At 39.6% G+C, this 22,584-nt stretch overlaps 3 protein-coding genes across 6 annotated transcripts in view; 2 read left to right on the top strand and 1 right to left on the bottom strand.

Annotated features, from left to right (window-relative positions):
• gdpd5a (glycerophosphodiester phosphodiesterase domain containing 5a) overlaps positions 1–3,552 on the bottom strand; it is a 33,231-nt gene extending 29,679 nt beyond the window's left edge. For all 3 annotated transcript variants that reach the window (XM_026182381.1, XM_026182383.1, XM_026182382.1), the window contains exon 1: positions 3,243–3,552. The gene's annotated coding sequence lies outside the window, so the exon portion shown is untranslated. The remainder of the gene's footprint in view (positions 1–3,242) is intronic.
• Positions 3,553–3,646: 94 nt separating this feature from the next.
• serpinh1a (serpin peptidase inhibitor, clade H (heat shock protein 47), member 1a) lies at positions 3,647–10,931 on the top strand. Of its 2 annotated transcripts, none has more exons than XM_026182392.1 (5): positions 3,647–3,705; positions 8,072–8,695; positions 8,783–8,881; positions 9,758–9,990; positions 10,071–10,931. In XM_026182392.1, the coding sequence occupies exons 2-5, from the start codon at positions 8,098–8,100 to the stop codon at positions 10,371–10,373; spliced, it is 1,233 nt and encodes a 410-aa protein (XP_026038177.1). In that variant the 5' UTR covers positions 3,647–3,705; positions 8,072–8,097; the 3' UTR covers positions 10,374–10,931. The 2 variants fall into 2 exon arrangements, with proteins under 2 accessions (XP_026038177.1, XP_026038176.1); XM_026182391.1 differs by lacking the exon at positions 3,647–3,705 and adding an exon at positions 7,050–7,233.
• Positions 10,932–12,194: 1,263 nt separating this feature from the next.
• Positions 12,195–19,858, top strand: acer3 (alkaline ceramidase 3). The gene is made up of 11 exons (XM_026182393.1): positions 12,195–12,362; positions 14,318–14,428; positions 14,588–14,640; positions 14,778–14,830; positions 15,077–15,158; positions 15,257–15,292; positions 17,555–17,613; positions 17,744–17,845; positions 18,155–18,259; positions 18,342–18,387; positions 18,501–19,858. The coding sequence occupies exons 1-11, from the start codon at positions 12,260–12,262 to the stop codon at positions 18,552–18,554; spliced, it is 804 nt and encodes a 267-aa protein (XP_026038178.1). The 5' UTR covers positions 12,195–12,259; the 3' UTR covers positions 18,555–19,858.
• The last annotated feature ends 2,726 nt before the right edge of the window (positions 19,859–22,584 follow it).

The following is a 22,584-nucleotide window of genomic DNA, read 5'->3' as shown; positions in this document are numbered from 1 at the left end:
TCCTCATAGTTTTGGACACCATTCAGACACCTCTCACAGTTATCAGGAATATGGGGGAAAATTATATAATAATTTGTAACTGACGTTCAAAAATTTTCCATAACTCCTTGCATTTTATTTATGGTTTAGGGTTTCCACCCATGATGGCTTGGACCTCTGAGGGTTGAAGGACAGAATTACTATACTTTCTCTTCTCATATTCACCCACATACTGTATGTGACATAGGCATAAACGGGGCATAAGTAAATAAAACTTTGCTGGCAAGAAGTGGTGCCTCAGTACGTGCGCTAAAAGGGAAAACTGTTTCTGACACAAGCAGCAGTGATGTGGGAACAGAAAACTAAGCCACGGTGAAAGCAACAAAAACTGCACATCTTCTAATGTCCACTTACAGCTCAGTTATTCAATACTGCTTTTTTTTTTTTTTTTTTTTTTTACAGCTGTCTCCACTAATTCAAGTCACCGTGCTGGGCCTCTCTACTTAGTTTGTGGTGTTGGTGCCATTTGGAACATTTTTAATGTAATTATATAACAAATAATATATCAAAGGGGTTCACTTTGGAAAAGTTAAGTAACCAAAAGTAGTGATTAGTCTGTTACTTAGCACTAATTAGCAGGTACCTTCATCTTATGAATTCAGGTCACGAGCCGTTTGTGATAACTCAGCCCTCCAACATCTTTTTTTTTTAAATTATCAAATAAAAAGAAAAAGAAAAGCTGATAACACCGAGGCTTCAAAACCTGTAATAAAAAAACGTCCCATGTCACAGTCCAACGTTTATAAAGAGTCTATGGGCTGATGTCTGGCTTAAAGCACTGTGGTCTGATATTTCTGACCAAGCTAATCATTACAAAGAACAAATGCCATGCTCAGCAGAACAAAAGATATCCTAACAGAGCTCCAACAAAAGGTAGAGTCGGTGCAACCAAAGTAAAGTAGCCTGATGACAGACAGAATTGTGAGCATATCACATGCAGTTCACTCTGACACTGCATACGTGGAAACACATTTTCACTCGATTTAAAACAGAGACCAACACTGATGAGCAGCCTCACCTGAATTCTGCTATTACTCTGTTTTCAGGGGTGTTTCACCGTTTGCTTTGACACTTATTGGACAGACTTTTTATTTTATATTTTATGTATTTATCTATTCATCTATTTTTTTAAAACCTAAAAATTGCTGTTTTGTGACACGACACAAGATAAAAGCAGTAATCTCAATAGATATGAAACGTTCAAAGGTCTGGAGCCAGGCAACAGGTAACGTAGTCCCCCAATAATGACTTTAACCATCGTTCAAGGGGAAACAAAAGACAGTTTTGAATACTCCTTCAGTTAAATGTTTGCAGTGAAAGTTTGACTAAAGTTTGAGTAAAAACAGTGTGAACAAGCACACAACAACAGTCCTGACTAGTAAATGTAAATTCTGATGAAACTGCATTGACTCACTACTAGTTATTTTCACTAGTTAAATGATAATTAGGAGTGCAGTGTGGTTTATGACATTGTCTATAGAAAATGGGCTGTAATGAGTCATCAGTATTAGCTCATTACAGCAGCTGCATCCTGCTGATACTTACAGCAGCAGGTGCTGTGCTGCTGGACTCGCTGGTCTAATATGTTATTAAATATTAATGAAACTTCTCTTGTTTCTTTTAACTTCTGTTACATATTACTGTGTGTCACAGTGTGTCCATTGTTTCAGGACAGCACAAGCCTGGAAACGTCTCATTTTAAATCTGTAATGCACCCGGGTCCTTCTATCATCAGCTCTCCTTCTCGCCAGCCTTTCAGATGGCTTTGGGCGAATTTTCTCCCATGCACATTCCCTTCACCTGAGAGGACTTTACTCCTCTCTTTGCTTTGTTGCCAGCTTCTAGAAGTAGCTTGGTTACTTTCTGGAAGCCTGTGAGGCCACAGGTTGTCTGTTGAGTTGGACACATGCGCTCATTGAATAACAATACAATAATCCACTAAATCTCAATCCACCAACTGCCACAGAGCCACTACCATATCTGCCTATTATTAGCCCTTTATCTCGGTCACTGTTTCCTTTTTTTAAGCTTCCATTCTTCACTCCTTCATGAAATTTATATATGCATTCATTAATAATACTCTAATCTTTCAGTGGGTTTTGCCCAAAATAGAATTTCCATTAGTGTCACATACATGTTATGCACTCAAAAGGAGGAGGAGTGGGGCAAGGGCTAGAAACAAAGCCTCTCTGGTAACCAGTGAGCTCTGATCATCAGGTGATCAGAAAAAACATCTTTTAGAGTGAGATCTAGTTCTCCTATCCAAGCAGCACCTGCTAGTCTCACGAGGCAGTCTTTAATTTGTTAAATGTGATTTAAATGTGACAAATAACGGAGGTAATGCTGCAGGATGGCCAGGATACACCGACAGATAAAAACTGATGGTCAGATATGTCTTCCACTCACATTTGGAAGCACAAAGAGAAAGAAACAGGTGCAATTAAAGTTTATGAAGTTCGATAGATGATGATGTTGTAACTTTAAAGCTTCACTTGGGAAAAATTAGCTTAACAGTTTTGTAATTTACAGTCTCACAACATTTACTAAACCTGGTCCAATGGCTTTCAAGAATTCAATTCAATTCAGTATGTAGCCCCAAATCACAACAACAGTCGCCTCACATTCTAAAGTCGCCTTATATTCGAAGGTAAAGACAGCACAACAACACAATTCAATGTTTCATACCTAATTCAATGTCAGTTAGACATGAATCTATTATTTTCACTGTTTATTAATCTGACATTCAGATCATTTAATCATTTTGTCCATGAAAGTCTTTAAAAGGCTATAATACTTCCAGTTCTATTAAAGTAATGCGCCATAACTGGGACGCTGGGCTCAGCATTCAAAGAAAGAAAGTAATTATTCAGTTATCCAAATAGTTTGAAAGTATTCACCTGTGGACTTCTGGCTCTAGCCTGTCAATTCATTACAGTTTACTCGATTAATATCACGCACAGACTGTATGTTCATCTTTAGCTGCCTCATCTGCCATTTATCTGTGCCTATGTCGAAATTACACGAAATTAACATAAGCATGTATTGGAAAAATAGATTATTTGTGGGGGACAAACGGGACAGATCACTCAATTTAGTGTCACCAACTGATCGCACAACAGAAACAAAGCGATGCAAGTGACAGTTCTGAGGAGCAGTCACTTGGCTTACACGACAATAATCCCATAAAGCGCACAAACACTCACCTCGTCTTCACTACAGGCTGTTTTTCACTGGCACTGCTGGAAAAGTCTCAGTCCCTCTGTTAGTTAGTCAGTATTTCCATGGATGCTGACATAACGCCGTCTCTTCGCAGTTTATGGATCCACACAAGACTTTCAGGTTACTTTGAGTGGCAGTGTGAGAGACGCAGCGGCATCAGTGTGTTTTATATCCGGACAAGAGAGCTAATGGAGAAAGGAGAGGGGAAAAAACAACCCTTGTAATAAATGGAAGGCTTGCCTCTGCTTGGATACAGATGCACCTACATTAGCGTTCATAGCAGAGTGAATACTAACTGTAATCCCTGTGACACTCGTGGGCGGAACTGTGGCCCACACTGCAAGAAACATCCTGTCTCCGCAGTTTTTACACCTGACCAATGCACGGCAGCACCTGTTGAAATGTGGGGTATTTCTTGCAGTGGGGTAACTTCTCTCTCTCTGTCGGGTAAGTGGACCTGAGCAGCACTTTCACTCTGAGTGGGTCTGGAGATCCCGGTCAGTGGATCCCAGTGAGAAATTTGCTGCACATTTTTGGGCAACTGATAGCCCAAAATGCTAATGCTAAAAGCCAAATGTGCTGGATATAAAAATCCTCTTATCTGAACAACAATTAGGTCCATAATCTGTTGGACAAAGTTTTACAGTGTCTGTAGTTTTCCCTCTGTGCATCACTGCTGTGGATTTTAAATGAAACAATCAAGATGCGAATAAAGTTCAGGTTTTCGGTTTTAATTCAAGGGGGTTTACTGAAATAATACCTTATATGTAATATAAATATATAGTGTATGTCTTCTATATAAAAAAACACCTTTGGAATTTACATTTTACAAATGAAATAAATCTGAGATTTTTAAATCCACAGTAATGAATTTAATTTTTTATTTCTCTCAAAATTTAAACTGAAAACTATCCAAATAGTCCTTCGTTCCAAGCTGAGAAGGCTTCAGATTGAGTTTTCTTTTAGTGCAGACTTTCCATAAATATGACAAGAAATACTTTGTAATGATACAAAAATCAAACTATGTAAAAATATTCTCTTCAATAATTTCAGAGGACTTTAAGACTAAAAGCTTTAGGATTATTGTTCACAATTTGTGGCTACAAATGTGCATCTTTACTTCTTCTCTGCACACAAAAACAAAGCAAAATGTAACACATTAGAATTTGCTGAGGGCAGAGGGAGATGCAGAAGGGGACGACAAGGTATCTTGAATCAACCAAGATGCACACATTTGGTTACTGGGAGAGATCATCGGACAAAGAGGAAAAATGTGACAGGAATTATCTCACATTTCTCAGGGAGTTGAGGGACATTTGCACATTTAAAGTGTGGGTGGAGATCTCAGGAAAGGAGGCTCAAGATAAGAGCTCATAGTGAGAGAAATGACTTAATTAAACCTCTGCAGGGGAGGGTTCTGAGGTTGCCAAGGAGGGAAGCGTGACATCAGGCTCATGGAAATGTCCACGTTTCCTGGAATTTACCAGACAACAGGGTCAGGGTCGGGCGGCCGCCAGATCTCAGGCTCAAAGGATGACATGCAGGTGCAGAAGTAGGGAGTCATAATCATTCTTGTAATTGTACCATTTTTCCCCATCCCTGCTATTTTACCATTTGTAAAATTCCTGCTAAGACTGACTGTAAAACACACTGATAAAATGAGTTATCAGCAAAAACTAGAAAGTAACACGACATTTGCATCTGCATTACATTTCTCACATCATTCAGTTCCTTTTAAAGCCTTTTGTAAGTTTAAGTGTTCAGAAAAAGCTCTCAGCATAAAGAGACGCATGGAATGAAACACACCAGTACTCCTCTCTCCATTCTCCTTTCAGACTGTTCAAGCAATTGAAACGATTGTTGTAATATGAACATAATTATGTACACGGCCACAGAGGACTATGGCAGCAGTGCCTTACCTAAACACCTGGCAAAGCGGGAGAGGAGATGAGTAAAGTCTTGTAAGAGATCTGGCTATTCCAGGCCCAGCAGTCAGAGATTAACCCTTGGCTTTGGATAATTACATAAGATCCCTTTAATCCTTGGCAATTTAGCAGTGGCAATGAAGGTACCTCAGCTAGAACTTCTTTGCACATGAAATGCACGCTCAGGTGCAGCGTTTTTAACCAAATGTTGAGGACGACAAGAACTTTATTGGAATGTGAACAAATGCCATGAGAGGGATTTTGTAAAGCCTGATATTTGTGATGCTTAAAACACACACATGAACACACACAAAAGAAAACCTACTACACGTTTTTGTGTATAGAAATGAATTAACAAAACTGTGCTGAGTAAGTGGTTGTAGTGGCAGTGACAGCAGGAACGCTTAATAAGAGGATTTATTTTCATCTCCTATCTATAACTAGCTCTTTGTTGGCCTCTAGTGGCCATGGAAAGTACAAGGACTGTCAATTTGAAATCTTTCTGCCGCCATTAGTCGTAACACATTCAATCCACAAGCGGAAGGTCACTGGTTTGATTCAAGCCAGAGACACAAATCCCCTTTAGGTTTGCATCAGTAACAGCATCTGGTGTACAACTCTGCCAACTCAGAGTTTTGTCGTTATTATTATTATTATTACATTATTATTTCAACAGCTGTAACAAGAGAGTCTCTCAAACACGAGAAAGATACAGTTACTGTTATCCTGTCTTATTTGAATGGTAATAAAAATGATAGTTGCAAGGACTTTCTCAGCTTATGTATTTAAAATAGCAATGTTTTAATGAGAGTGATCTACCTATTGATATGACCGCGTCTCTCTGCAAACCATTCATATCGAAAAACGCTGCCAAGAAAGAACAGCGTGCTGTAAAAGCACAAGGAGAGTGTTATACCGGACGTGCTTCCACTGCTTCTGTAACTTCCTGCTGTCTGATCCACTTCTAAACACAGAAGTGGGAGTGTGAGAGTGCACATGACACGAGGAAGAAGGAAGGATTCATGGGGGAAAAAGCTACTCAGACAGTATGAGGCCTAAATACTGTTTTGACTACTGACACAGCTATCAGAAAGAATCAGATATGGTATTTAGTGAAGCTTGTTCTGAAAATCAGACCATCTCTGCAGATTTAATCTGACGGTATTGTGTACAGAGTTCACCACTTACAGCAATACTAAAGTGCAAACGCCTGCCAAACTACTTTCTGGACAGTCAGTCTTCTTATTGTGTAATATGTACCCGGCAGTTATATCTAGTTAATGTTGATTTTAGTTGCAGTTGTACTGCTTCACAGAACTTCCTGTTGTATTCAGTGGTGTTCTCCACATTCCGCTGCCCAGTGGTCTGTGCGGCTTTCAAATCATGCAACAGAGGAGGAAAGAACAGGATGAGGAAGAGAGAGAAAAAAAGTTGAGGGGGGGTGTTAGATTTGTATTGTTGATTGTCATTTATGCTTCAAACCTATCAGGGGGCAAATACTGAGATAATTATAAAGACAGTTAATTGCCACTATGGCAAAAACACCTGCGCTGGCAGGCATGTCGTTTTATCGTGAAGAAGAACAGTAATGAAGCTACCACATAAACAGGACTATATTTATGCATACTGGTTTCTTCAGCCAGACGCCTCTCTGTTACTGAAAGTACAACATACATTATGCAGATTTTGTTAATGATTGGGAGGTCTTATACAGTTAGTCACGGGGAGTAACTTTAGTAGAGGTCATGAGATGGTAAGTTGAGTATTTAAGTGTTAACTGTTTGATTACTCTCCGTGAAATAAAGTTTTAGGCTTTAGGACCTGGGAGGGTGAGGATTCTTCACCCACTCATCCACATGGGCGGGACTGGCCTGGAAATCTGATTCCAGGGCAGAGATTTTCATGCTCTGGGGCATGGGAAATCGTCTCATACACTTCTGTCTTTGCCATCAGATACTTTCACTTAATACCGGTCAGGTCAGTGCTGGGGGGATCTTTTTGTAAGCAGCTTGACAATAAACCTGCCGAGTTATTCAAAGGACCCAATAAGGTAAGATGAATGTGCTCGGAGCACGGGAAGTATGGAGAGGGAGGGAGAGAGTAGAGGGCGTCCATCAACTGGTGGGAAATGTCCAGGCATGTGAAAAGAGGCCAAAAAGTCTGTCTATCTTTAACATGGTTAAAGATTCCTTTACAGCCATGTAGTTCCTCCAAGTAGTGCGAAAGCAAAGCAACTGCTGCACATAACTAGAACTACATGACAGTCCAGACTTTCAGGGAGTTGGCTACACCTTTTGACCTGATTTAATCTGTAACAAGGGATGCCTCTCCTTCTTTTATCTACATGTTTTAAATGCCAGTGTCATTCATACTAAGTCACATGTCCAGAAAAATGAACTGCTTGTGACCTGCTCAATTAGACTGATGTAAACATCTCTGAACTACATCTCTAAGTGGTGATATGCATAAAGCCTGTCCTCCCTAAAGTACACGTTCGCTCTATGTACATGAACTGCTCTAAAAAACGCGTCTTTTGCTGTAGGGGTGTGTCATGCGTCAGTGAGTGGCCACTTTTCCCTCACCACAAGTAACCAATGAGCATCAACCAGACTTAGTCCTCCATTAGAGAATGTTATGTATGTTAAGTTTTTTCCCACTCCCAAGTCATGAACAACTCAAATCTTGCTGACCAATGTTTTGGCTTAGACACAGTGCACCCTGAAGCTGCCTACGTGGCTGTTATACAAGTCATTGCTTGAGGTTTGCACAGAGAGCTGCTTTAAATGGCATGGGCTAAACCACACTTACTAGCCTACCACAGCTTGCATCTTCTAAATCTCAAGAGTAAACCCTAAGTATGTACTGTTTGTCTTCATGTCTTCTCTTAGGTTTTGTCTTTTAGTAACATTACACCATGTGGGCAACAAACCTCGTATCTCTCGTCCTTCTGACAACTGCAGCCTCGGCAGCAACCTCCACATCAAAAGACAAAGTGTTGAGTAACCATGCCACCATCCTGGCTGACAGCACTGCCAATTTGGCTTTCAGTGTCTACCAGAGCATGGTAAAAGACAAAAATGTAGAGAACATTATCATTTCCCCTGTCGTCGTGGCCTCCTCTCTGGGTCTTGTGGCTCTTGGGGGAAAGGCCTCCACTGCCTCTCAGGTAAAAACCATCCTGAATGTAGCTAAAGTTAAAGATGAGCATCTCCACCCCAGTTTGGCTGAGCTGCTCATAGAGTTGAGCGACCCAAAGACTCGCAACATCACCTGGAAGATTAGCAACCGCCTGTATGGACCCAGCTCTGTCACTTTTGTGGAAGACTTTGTCAAAAGCAGCAAAAAGCACTATAATTGTGAGCACTCAAAGATCAATTTCCGAGACAAGAAGAATGCTGTGAACTCCATCAACGAATGGGCAGCCAAGTCTACTGATGGCAAACTGCCTGAGGTGACCAAGAATGTAGAAAAGACTGATGGGGCGATGATCATCAGTGCCATGTTTTTCAAATGTGAGTGGATAAGGCTGTGTATACATGTAGTATTCTATACTGTTCCCTAAAAGACACCTAAAATTAACTGAATGTTTTTTCTCTCAGGTCACTGGGATGAGCAGTTCCATCATAAGATGGTGGATAACCGTGGATTCATGGTGTCACGTAGCTACACTGTTTCAGTACAGATGATGCATCGCACAGGTAGCTGGAGACATTCCTATCAGCTTGTTCAGAAACACAGTTTGAGACTAGGAATGGTAGAACATTTTGGGAAAATCGAAAAGTTACTGCTCCAGAGGATCACAGGGCTTGAAAAAGTAGCACCCGCAAACCCACAAACAATATAACTCCACTCTTTACATGTGCATGTTTCACTAGTGAATGAGGGAGTGACTAGGGACTCATTGCCTTGAATAGAGACATCAAGTCTCTGCCACAAAACTTCCGGTAGAAGGATTTTTAGCTAGCATAGCTAAGCTAGCTTTCTGTTTAGTCTTTATGCCAAATTCAGCTAAAACATAAGTGCAGTGACCTATAAAATCAGTCTTTTTCGAAAAATGTGAAAGTATTTATAGGTACTAACATTACTGATACTACTACAACTTTAAGATCACAACACATGTTAATTAAACATAGATATTTATGAGTAAATCTGATATTTCTCACTACTGTTTACTGGGGAGATGAGTCCAAATAACTGCAATAATGTCTGGGGAAATATTATTATCATACTGTATCTGTAGGTAGGAACTTGATTCACAAAAAAAAAAAAAAAGATCATAACTCGCTGAATTTTCAACTCACTAGTAAATGGTTTGAGTAGTTACAAATGCCGGGCACAGTAAGATTATTTCTTCCCATTTATACAGAAACAATTTCCAGTATATACTATCTAGGGAGTTTGTAAAAACTGTGGTTAACAGCTGTGCATTTACCGGTTCAATATCCAACATTATGCAAAACTAAATATGAGTAATAAATGTAACACTTTCTTTTTTTGAAAACTGTAACCAGCAGAAATTTTAAGAGACTCTCATGGACAGATTGATGATATTTGTAATTAATTTGTTTCATCAGGTCTCTTTGGCTTCTATGATGACAAAGACAATAAGTTATCTATCCTGAGCATGCCTTTATCTCATAAGAAGTCCACTGTGGTATTCATCATGCCCTACCATGTGGAACCTTTGGATAGACTGGAAAAGATGCTGACCAAGAAGCAGGTGGATAAATGGATTGGTTTGCTACAGGAGACAGCTATAGCTGTGTCTCTGCCCAAAGTCAGCATGGAAGTCAGTCATGATCTGCAGGTAAACAATTTAAGAGTTTGTGCCTTACCACAGAACACTCTTTTACATTGTCACTATAAACATTTCATGTTACTCCTCAGAAACACCTCCAGGAGCTGGGCCTGACCGAGGCTGTGGACAAATCTAAAGCTGACTTTTCCAACATCTCTGGGAAGAAGGACCTCTACTTGTCAAGTGTGTTCCACGCCTCTGCTTTGGAATGGGACACTGATGGAAATGAAATTGATACCAGTATCTTTGGCACAGACAAGCTGAAAAACCCTAAACTGTTCTACGCTGACCACCCCTTTATTTTCCTAGTAAAGGACCAGAAAACAAGCTCCATCTTGTTCATTGGCAGGATGGTCCGACCAAAGGGTGAAAAGATGAGAGATGAACTGTAACCATGTGTGTAAGTTAGATGTTTGGCTGTTATCATGAGTGTAGATTTTATACTGCAGCATGTTGAGAAATGAAGAGTACATCTGATACTATGTAAGAGCACTCTTTTATGTCACATGGCAACAACATTCCATAATACACAACTTAAACATTTGTCTTGTAATTACTGTATGAGGCGATGTGCACATCTTTGAATTTGGGACAGTTGTTAATATTTCAGTGTGTGTGTGTTTGTTTGTATGTTGGCATGTCACATTATGGACTGAATACTTACATTAAGTATGACATATTAAAGTTTTTGTTAAAGCACACTTTGTTTTAATAAAGTAGCAGTAACATCAGAATTTGTGCACGAAAAAGGTTTCTGGTGTCATTAAGTCTTAAAAAATTATGTAAAATGTGCACATCCTACAAGCTTCCTTACCTTTTTGTGTCCACTTGTCTTTGTTTGGAGTCACCCTGAATGCAGTTCGATTTGTGCGCACATGGTTTAGCAAAGCAAAATATCATTGAGCTATTGTAAATGTCCGGTTTTTGCAATAAAAGTATAAAAAAAAGAACTAGCAGGTTTTATCCTTATTTTAGGATGCTGCCCTTTACTTTGTGACCTAAATAACATCTGGTTTGCTTGTCAAGAGTAGGAATTTGGCCTTAGGCGAGCAGAGTTTTAGTAGGATATAACAACTGGAAAAATCCATTGGAGGTGATCATATAGCGTTTTGGACAGCTCTACCTTCAAAGGGGACGAGACCTGGCTTCTGAATGCACAAACTTAGGATATTTAGACCTCAACTAAATATTTGACAAAATATTCTGGTATAAACACGTGGCTGCTGCTCCAGGACATGGTTATCGTCACATCAGCAATTTCCTAATAACAACTGCTCCAAAACATAAAATTAATGGATGATCCATCATTTGATTGGCTAGAAAACCGGTTAGGTAAGTAAGTAGGGCCTAAGAAAGCATGCAAGAATCAATACTAAAGATAAACACTGTCATTGTCAACAGCACAGCACAGCTCAACACACCACCTAAAGGCCATCTGTATTTATGACACATGCACAAAGAAAAATAACAATTAGACAAAAGACATGTGTTTCCTTTCTGTTGCAGTGTGTGCATGCCATTTTTAATATATTGAACACAGTTCTTTAACATGGATTGCACTGTAGCTTACTTAAAGTCAATGGTGAACGGGTGGTTAATTGCTCTGCCTTTCATATAGAAACACACAGCTATGTAGAGATTTATATAACAGTGGAAGTATCAGTCCCCGCCCCGCCTATTGTTTTATCGTCACTGTACACACTGTTTACATTGTGTTACTGATTTGTTCAGACTGTGTCGTTCAGTGGTTCCTCTTTGCTTGAGCTGTGTGACACATTTCTGTCTAATTGTTGCTGACGTAGTAATAACGTCTTGATACTGTTTATTGTTGCTATGACTTAACATAGTCCACACTTTAATGTGTACGGGAAGAGAACAGCCCACCATGCCAACCCTAACCTTGTTTTGGTAGTAGAATGGTGGGATTGTGTATATTTATGGAGTGAACCAGCAATAGCATTTTGCCATTGCAATCTTTTTTAGGTTACAAGTCTAAAAAGTACTATGATGTTTACATATTTACAAAGAAAATATATAAAATATACACGAAATGTGCACTTATACGTTACATGAAACCTTCGTTTTTAATACCTTCAGGGTGTGCTTTCACTTTTGTGTATTTGTAGTGTGTATTTTCGTGTGTGTTTTTTTTAGCAGCAGCTCAACTGGCTCTCGCTATCGCCCTCTCCATCGCGCGTGGAGGAGGGCTCGCGGAGCGCTCGTGCACTGTGATGGGACTACAAATCCGTTAGCGCCTACAGCCTCCTCCTCTTTCATCATGGCTCCCTCGATAGACAGGCAAGGATACTGGGGGCGGCCGACCTCAACACTGGACTGGTGTGAGGAAAATTATGTCGTGTCCTTTTACATCGCGGAATTCTGTAAGTAAAAATCTGCCCGCACCATCATTTACTCTAAAAACGGTGAATTTGGGGGTTCGTTTAATGAGGCTTTAGACTGGGAGAGTCGTAGTACTTCGCCCCTCTAAGGTAAACATAGGAAGAACTGGTGTAACTGTAATGTAGTGCATATCTATTATTGTGTTATCTCGGCTAATAACATGATTTTCTCCGTGTAGTGTAAACGTTAATCTGTACGGCTACCGGAGCTGTAAGTAAATGAGGAAAAAGATACGCTGTTTACAGCGGATATATTGTCAACCTGTTCTGTGCATCGTAACGCTAGCCAGCACTCGCTACACGTATCGAACAACCTTTAAACCTGTATGCAAAGCAGCTCAGCACAAACGGCTCACTTCATATTATTTCACGTTGCCAGCCATTTGTGTTACAAGTCCGCTGTTGAACGTGTTCTTCCTGTAAGACAGTACGTTAGTCAGTCACGGGCACCACTGGAAACTTGATAAAACATTCCCTTCACATTATCAGGGCGCCTCTCTGCCTTGTCCACCGATAAAAAAAACCTGTTCCTCTGGAACCGTAATCTTAGATTAAACCGCTGTTTCCATCAGTCTTATCAAAAAGCTGTTGTATCAGCAGAAATGACAGGACAAAGGCTTGAACATTAAGGAGACAGTAAAACTCTTCGAAATAATTTACTCTAGCCAAACAAGCGAACAGAAGAATGACCCATTCCTGTGCAGCAAACAAAAATGTTTACCCAGCCTATTAATAGTTCATGGCGACAGTTCGTAACATAAAGTGATACAAATGACTGTCGTCATGTGTGACACAGTGCAAAATCCATGTGTCCAGCAAGTTCATTGTAATACATTGTAACTGTTACAGTACTTCTCCTTTGAAGGGAAAAGGTTCACTTGCTGTTGTCAGCGGTGTTCAGAGTTACTGTATGGTGCAACAGTTGATCCAAAGTTGGCTCAAAGTGATCTTAAGCGTTGCAGTTTGGACTCCTTTGTCATCTGTCTTCCTCTGTCTGACACACATCTGCCTAGCTGCAGGTTTTCTGCTATAGTTTCGTGTGTCCTTTATAGTAGACTGCACTTCTGGTATGGGTAATTTTTATCAGTAGCCAAAATCTGCATATTTTGGTGGCTTTAATCAGGAATCTGCAGATAAAGGCATGCTGGTTTCTGGAGATTCTAGTAAGTTAGTTTTCAAACAATGCAATGTCCTGGTAAGTCTGATTGTTTTCCACGCCTCAGTGCATACATAGCCACACCCACAAAGTGCAAGGTTGTGTTCAGAGTTGAGCTCTGTTTTGTCAGGTTCCCTGTGGACTAGATGATGTGCAAGCAGTGCTCCATGCACACGTTAATGACCTATGGGGGGAGGGAGGTTCTCTGCCTGAACAGTGACACCGGTTCAGTCAGAGGACACATTTGTATATCAAGCGTAGTTTTGCTCGGCGTAATTGGTTGAATCATTTGAATCAGAACTGACCACTACAACCCTACTACAGGTCGCCCTCATCTGTCTGTGCCACACTGTAAAACATAGTGGGGAAAACACAGCCTATAAAATTAGGATCTAAAACACAAGATTGTAACATGCTGTGTGAAAAATGTGATTTCAGGTTTGAGTGTATAGGTGTCATATTAATTTGTCAGTAAAGGGGTCGGGTAGTTTTAGTTTTGACTAGCTAAGAAGCAAAAACCCAGATCAGTCTAAATTCAAACTATTTGCATATTTGAACAGTTTAAATAAACGAAACCTAGTGCTACTGCTTCTATATCGTATAATAGAGATTTTATAGCTGTGCACCCTTTGAATTTTATGCTGCAACCGTGGTAATGCGATACCATGCATAACACTCGTTGCGGCCATGTCACGTTTTCTCTGAGCTTTTCAGAGATGTGCAGTTATCTTAAAGGTCATGTCACCCGACTTTCATTTATCTATGCTGTCTTTGCTGACAGGGAACACTGTCAGCAACCTGATCATGATTCTCCCTCCCATTTACGGGGCCATCCAGACATTCCGTGACGGCCTCGAGTCCCGCTACATCTGCTCTTTTCTCGGACTGGCAGGTTGGTGCACTGGCTCTGCATTAATGCTGTGATTGTTGCGAGAACGTGCTTGTGACAGTTATTGAGAGTAGTGGCTCAGTATTTACAGCAAACGCCTCCGGCCGAATGTCCTAACTTTGAATTTTTGTGTCTTGTGTGTACTCTTCCCCCACACCCAAGCTGTTGGTGTTGGTTCCTGGTGCTTCCACATGACGCTGCTGTATGAGATGCAGGTGGGCTGCAAATCTGAACATGTCAGCAAAAGCGGGCATAAACTGAACTCATGAGCATTTGCTACTTGACCAAATGCTTGCTTGTACAGTGATGTAGTAATGCGTGTTTCTTTTCTTTTCTGTCTCGTCATTTGCAGTTACTGGATGAGTTGCCTATGATTTACAGTACCTGCGTTTTTGTCTACTGTATGTAAGTGCCTTCATCTTTTTGGATCAATTGTTGCAGCACTCACCTGAGAACAAATCCAGTATCACTGTAAAATGAACCAGTGAATCCTTTACTGATAACTTGATGCCTTAAAAAAAACCAGCCTGTTTTTGAAGATTTGTTTCTAGATTTCACTTTCATTTTAGCTCAGCTTATATTTGCCCTTTGCCCTTTGGTTCTCTTCTTATCAAGATCAATATAAAAGATAAATATTAATTTGTTTTTCAGATATGAGTGTTTCAAGCAGGAGAAAGGTGTCAGTTTATTTCCTATTGCAGTATTATTTATCTTCAGTGTCTCAGTCACTGTGGTGAGTATACATGTTTTCATTACCAGTTTACTCTGAAACTGAACTCAGGAAGAAAGCATTAACGATCGTCCTGTCCCTGTTGACTGTTACTTGTGTAGGTATATTTGCAGTGGAAGGAGCCAGTGTTTCACCAGGTAAGGGAGTGTTTTGCATTATGTTCACCTGACTCATGTTGCTCATTGTTTGCAATTAGGGTGCCTTAGGTCTACTTTGGCTTGTGTAAACACTGAGCTTGCCAATGCGGCATGCAAACTCAGCTTGGTGCATTGTGGGTGTTAAATGTATGGCAGCATTTCACACCAAAGCAGAGGAATTTCAAGTGTACCATTAAGAAAAATGATCCAGAGCCCTGAAAAAGAAACAAACCTTTAACTGTGGCATTAAACACGTCAAACACTTGTTGCCAGGAAAGAGATAAATCTAATACGCCTAACCCTAAAAACCATTAAAGATAAGCATAGCCAAGTATGTAGGGCTGCTGTTAGTGTTTGTCTGTACCTGTTATAGTCTCAGGTAATGTGCTGTGTTACAGCAATAAAGACAATGTGACAAAGTGGCCTTTGTTTAGTCCCTGGAGCTGTATTTGTTTACTAATCACACTGGTCTGTAGTGGTTGTGATAACACTCCCTCTGTTCTAGCATGGTGAGCCAACACATCCATAAACATGCACAGAAACATGATGTCAGTTTAGTTAACAGTTGTGTGCTGCTTAGCTGAAGAATGTTTGCTTTATTTTTAAATCTTACTCAAAAATCTGACAGTGATATACTATTGCTACAACTACTGCTATTGCTAGTAATAGTAATAATAATAAATGGTAATTAACCCAGGCCTGCTACTGGCCCAGTTCCACTGGCAGCCATACACAGCCTCCACCAAATGTAACAGATGATGTAGTATGCTGTGGACTATGAGCTTTTCCTATCTGTCTGGTTTATTTAGTATTTCCAGCCTGATGCTGGCCTCTTTCACTTGCATCAGCATTTCTTTTGACCTCATATTAACCATTCCAGTGAAAACACTTGAACACTTTAAATCAACTTAATTCCTATATCTTTACCTGATACAGCTTGCTAGCCAGTTGTCAATATATTTTTGAGCCTTAGAGTTAAAGTTAAATTTTTGCATCTGAATCACATTAGGCTGTTTTGTTTTTAAATTCCACTGTGGAGGGTAAACAGAGCTCTGTATAACCTCCAACTAGAAAAAATAGAATTAGAATTGTCCAAATACTTATGGACCTAGCTGTATATACTGGTTCCTTTCTTTAGTTATATTCTAATTTGCTACCATATTGTTCCTTTTTATCTGTTGTTAAAAAAGAGCCAAGTCAATAATGCTACAGGTCAAACACAACACAGTCTAACAGGGATTAGTGAGTCCTGAATTATGGGCCTCAATTACCTGTTAGTTACAGTTCTGTCTAAAAGTCTTGAGCCACCCTTAATTTCTTTATATTTTGCTTTCAAGGAACCAGACGTATAACTTTTTGAACTGTTCTTCAGTAATTGTTCTCCAGGCTTTGTGAAGGTCTTTCAAATGTTTAACTTTGTCACCGACTTGTTGTCCCTGACCATTTTCAAGGAAATGTTTCTTTATCAGCTTAACAAAAAATGACCTATGATCATTCAAGTATAAAAAGACACCTGACACCTAAAGAACCTGTTTTAAATTGTATCTTTAGGCACTGTGTTACTAGCAGACTGTTGGAAAAACACAGAAGATGTTCCCATTTGTTTTTCAGTTAAATTAATGAAAAATGCTAAAATTACCTTTTTATGATTGGGTGTGTGACACATTTACAGACTTCTGTTTCCAACAGGCTTTTTCTGCCTTCTGGTGAGCAGCTGTTGCTCAGAGTTAGAGCGGAGGGTCGATCCCTGCACAAAGCTAGTGCAGTGTTAGACCTTTTAATAAATGTGTCCATGCTTTTCACAGCTCAGCTAAAGCCAACATGAAACAGAACTTGAATATGATTATTGGGCTTGGCTAGATTTAGTATTAGAAATCTTTCTGGCTGCATGTTCTTTTTCGATTATAAGGAACTTCTCAGATATGCCACTTCCTGAGCAGAAATAAAACTGCTGACAATTCTGATTAGAAAGCTCAAATGATTTATATCACAAAAGGTTAGCAGTTGGCTACAATGTGCATGAAACACCAGAAAACAAAAATGTTAGATGAAAGGAGATTTTACATGACCAACATCATATGCTAATAAGCTGTGCTATTATTTGTTGTGCACAAGCTCGGGCTGTTTCCATCGGAGGAATTTCCTGTCAGTTGAACTCTGCTGACTCAGTGGAAATGTATAATTACTGAAAGATTGTATCTGTATCCATATCATGCATGATCCAACTCTGTTTCAAATCCAAACACCTGCCCTTGTTTCCAGGTCATGTATGGTGCTCTAGTAGCTTGCCTAGTATTGCGTTCTATCTTCATTGTTACATGGTAAGTTTGCCACAAGGTCCATTAAATAAGAAACATTAACATATCAAAAGACGTGTTATTCATTAATATTCAGTAAGGCAACAACATGCTGAAGGGTGTTTTTTGTTGTTGTTGTTTGATTTTCTTTCAGGGTGTACCCATGGCACAAGCCACTGTTCTACACCTCTTTAGCTATCTTTTTGTTGGGTTTCCTTCTTTGGAACATCGACAATATCTTCTGTGACTCTTTAAGGTGAGTAGTGGAAGTTAAGGTTAATTGTGAAATTCTGAGAACCAAGTTAATTATTCTCCACCTAACAGTTGCAATGGTAAAAGTGTTCACTTCAAAGTCATAAACTGTAACTCCGATGTTACTGCAATCAAACCAACCGACACTGTTTCTCTAAAAAAAAAAAATGCATGTTTAGGTTTAAATGTCCATGCAGCTGTTAAATCACGATCTTTGGGTCAATTTCTTATCATTTTTTGTTGTAGTTGATAAAAATGTTTCACTTTGTTAATGTCTCGAGTTGTTGGGTAAACACTTACTTTTGAATCCCAGAGCCAGTAGACAAACACTGCCCCCTGGTGTTGGAGTGGTAACACAGTTCCATGCGTGGTGGCACATATTTACAGGTCTGGGGTCTTACCTACACATACTTTTCAGGTAAGCTTCAGTCACAGGAGATTACAGCTGCAGTGCGGTTTATTGTCCACATGGATTCAAATCAATTGTTCTTGTTTTTTAGTTTGCAGATCAGATCAACCTACCTCAAGTACAGGCCAAAAGTAAAGGTACACCCAACTCTTTGTCTGCAGGATATTGTGTATGTTATGTAGTGTCACGTGTTTGTTTGAATATTTGTTATCTCACTGGTGACCTGTGGCTGTATCTTAACATTGTACAGTTTCTATGTGGAGTGTGGCCCACATTGCACATTGAACCACAGAGGACAAGCTGAATGAAGGAAAGGGGACCAACCGAAGGATTGTGACTGCCAAAGGCAGACATCCTCGGCACCGGGACCTGCCAATGTCACCCTGCAGCTGCTGGGGGGACCCAGCCAGGGGGAGGGTGGGCCCCAAGACACCACCCCAGGGACCCTTCAGCTCTGCACAGTGGGGATTAAGTACAGTATAGCACTGAGATCAGTTCTAAGAAATTATTATTTTTTAATCACCATAATTTATTAGACTAGTTTTTCTGTAATTTTATTGGAGTGTAGTATTTTATTTGGTTATTAATTTTGGATGCAATGAAGTGATCTGTTGAAGTGACTAATGCTTAAAGGGTTTTGGACTTTAGCTTGGGTAGGGTTTGGGAATGGGGTAATGAGTGTCATTAATGCAAAAGTCACATGACATTGCCTTTGTATGTTCAGTCCTGTGAATGTTTAAATCCCCTTCAAATGCATCCCTGTTAGTAGCAAGTATAGATCAGAGTACTTTGCTTATCGGTAGCTGAGAGAACACTACTTACAGCACATCCTGTCCCTAATGTAGTTTCGGGATATGCTTACTACAAATGGAGTAAATGCCAGCTAGAAATCTGATGCGGTGTAGCTCAGATGTCTCAACTCATCATAGTTGTTCACTCATTTGCTTGTTTGTTTTTTAATATTCTAACGTTTTAAGTTACACTGGGAATCAAAACACACGTGTGATGTGTGAGGTATTTTAATAGTTCAGTGCTCGTACAAAACAAAAAAATTATTGACGAAGTTAAGATTTTTCCTGGTGCAAGGCGCAAGACAAATCACTTTCTACATCTCCAGTTTCTCTGAACAGACAGAAAGCTTCCTCTTCCTGCTAAAGCGATACTCTGAACTAATTTGTGCTTTATGAAGAACTACAGCCACCACGGGGGTAGGTGTAGTGGAACCATAATGAGACTACCTCAGGGTTGTTATACAGTACAGGACAGTCATACTTGAAACGTTGATAGTGAAACTAGTTAAAAGTCTGTCAGTAGAACTTTAGTTGTTGAAAGTGAATCAAAGGACCAAGTGAATGACTGGAACATGTCTGAGTTGTTACATCTTTATGAGCTGCGGTGAATGAAGAACTGGACTTGTCCACTTCTGGCTTGCTAAATATCTCCTTCTGCATTAGCTATCCGGTCTTTAAGCTTGAGTCTGAGTCATTAGCCGTGCCTGGGCCCAAACTCCACTGCAGGTCTCAAAGTCACAAGATCACTGCGGCATCAGTGAGAGTTAAAACTGTCTAAATTCTTTCATCTTTAATAAAATAATCAGTGTTGCTGCTTTACCAGGTGTAACAAATAAGTTTAACATCCAGGCATCCATGAAAACAGAATTTATGAAATTTAACAGTTAGAAGTTAGCAGGAAGTTAGCTCGCTAGCTTCCATCTAAATATAATATAGCATGTTCTGAGTGAGGGATTTCAGAAACAAATTAAGACGTACAGCTCTGCTATCACTTTTAACATAAATGAAGACAAAACTAAACAGCAGTGACGTTTGTAGGGTTACTGAAGTTTGGCTAGCTGGTATATAATGATGTGCTACTTGATCGCTAGCGACACAGCTATGTTAGCATAACATAAACAGTAAAGCTAGAGGATAAATCAACTTTTTTCCACTCAATAAAAGTTAACGTGAGGGTTCCCGAAGGTTAGGGACAAATGCAATCTTTTGGCAGGATGCTGTAAACGGACTGAACTTCAGTCAGGAGAACAACTGAGATAAGCTTGTTGAGATTAAATAGAACAAGATACAAAGCATTAAAACATGTAAAAAGCACAAAAGCCTTATTAAACGCAGAGTAGTTTGGGCCCAGAAGCAGGATTCATCAGGCCATCACTTAAAGACCGGATAATCCCCTCAATGTTCATTGATCATTATGTTAAAGAACAGTAATATGGCTAAGTGTCCATAGTAATTCTGAGAAAACTTTCAAAGTCCCATCTTTTAAATTATAGCCAAACAATACATTTTATTTAAAAAACAACAACATGACTTTATAATGACGAGGCAAAGTGTGCAAATGCACATCTACAGACGCCTTGTGATACAGTTTCTCATGCAACCACTAGGTGGCTGTAAATTTCCAGCATATTTCAGACATTGCCAAGCTTGTCATTAAGTGTATGAAGAACTACCTATCTGCTCTAGATCTGGCTGTTAGGATCCATGCTTACATTTGTGTGGTGAAATGAAGGGCTTTTTTCTTTCCAATGTTTTTGTTCGGTTACTGTGAAACCATGGAGATGTATGTAAAACTGGAAGATGCACAACACTACAGTAGTGAGAGATTCTTTGGCATTTGCTGTGGCCTCAACTGCTGTGCACTGGATCTTGAGACAACATGTAGTATTTTCATTTTTTTGGTGTTGTTGTCATAATTAAACGCTGTGTCACCAACTCATGCTTGGGTCTAATAAGTACACAGACCCAGTCTCGGAAAAACATTCGCAAGCACAATGTACAAAAGAAAAGTATTACCGTTGTCCACATGCGTGTTTGGAAACATCACTGTATGATATAGCTTGAAAACGTTGCTCATCAGTATGGGTGATCAGGTGTCAAAGAAGGTGCCTTATCGTTTTCCTAGCAGTGTAATCCGAGTTGCCTTGATGTTTGTGATAAACCATTCAGTTTGTGTTCTGCAGTGTGCCCTTCCCCTGATTATGTGCCAGTCTTTTACGGTGTCATGTATTGTCAAATAAAAGAAATGTCAAACTTCCATCACCATATACCATGTGGATCGTGAGTATTGTGTGTTATTGGCATGTTGTTAGTCAGTCGGTTGGAGTCATTCAAACCTAGAGTAAAGCAGTAATTTACTGTGACGCATATACACTGGAAAATGTGGTAAATACATCCTCAGGTGAAGAATGCACAGCATATTAAACACTGTCATTAGGACAAAACACAATATGGAAGTACACCCCATTATTCAGTAGCTTGCACAACCACCTCTTGCAGCAATTTATTAACATATTTCAGTGAGGCTGAGTTTTGGACTTTGTCATTGCTACATTTAGGTTTTTTTGTGTTTTGGCTAAGCTTCGCTTGTCACTGTTTGACAACCTTTTTTGACTCTAGAATACTTTGTTATATAGCAGAGATCATGGTGGACTAAAAGACTGCAAGTTGCCCAAATCATGCCCACCCCATGTTTTTCTGTGCTATGTGGTCAGACATCTGATGTAACTTTGCAAACCTAGGCTGTGCCAAAAAGAGGCTTTCTGCTGGCAGCCTTTTCAAACAAGTTATTTTTGATCAGTCTTAGTGTGACATTCTAAACTTTAACATGTCGCTCATGTATTTTTTGACATTCAGTTTCACTTTGTCTGACTTTGGGATAATTTTTTTTCTGTAAAATGAAAGACTTAAAATGAAAACAATTTCCAAAAAAATGTTTGGAAATGACCCTTTCCAGATTAATGAGCACTGAGGGATTTGTTCTCTAAGATCATCACTGGTGTCTTTCCTGCTTGGCATTGTGGTAACACACAGCTGAATGCTTCAGACCAGCAAACTGCCAAAACGTTTGCTTTTGTAGTGCTTGTGATGAGAACCACCTGGCTGGAAGCAGTGCTTAAACAATGGAAAAAACACAAACTTTGTCCAAAAACCTCTCATGTTCAGCTGTTTTCCACTTTTTCTTTGGTCATTTTAGCCTTTTTGGCCAGGGTGAAGGGAGTATCTGCCATCAAACAAGAAGACAGCCGCATGTAGCTATGATGATGTTTGCTAGTTCACCTTACATGCATTAATGTAATAACGTGGTTAGCCTACTCAACGTAAATTACACACAAACAACATTAAGCTAACAACAACAACAACAATCTTTATTTATAGAGCACATTTAAAAGCCTTGGGCATACCAAAGTGCTTTACATAAAACAATAAAAGGTTCAAACATTGATAACGGATAAATAAAAATAACGAGTTATGTTCATAGATAAAAGCTACCAATAAGAATGACTACAGCACATTCCATAATAAAAGACACCAATAGAAAGA

Source organism: Astatotilapia calliptera, chromosome 10, assembly GCF_900246225.1.
Source record: "Astatotilapia calliptera chromosome 10, fAstCal1.2, whole genome shotgun sequence".
NCBI lineage: Eukaryota > Metazoa > Chordata > Actinopteri > Cichliformes > Cichlidae > Astatotilapia > Astatotilapia calliptera.
Note: the sequence above shows the minus strand (reverse complement) of the source record. Positions and strands in the feature narration are given on the sequence as shown.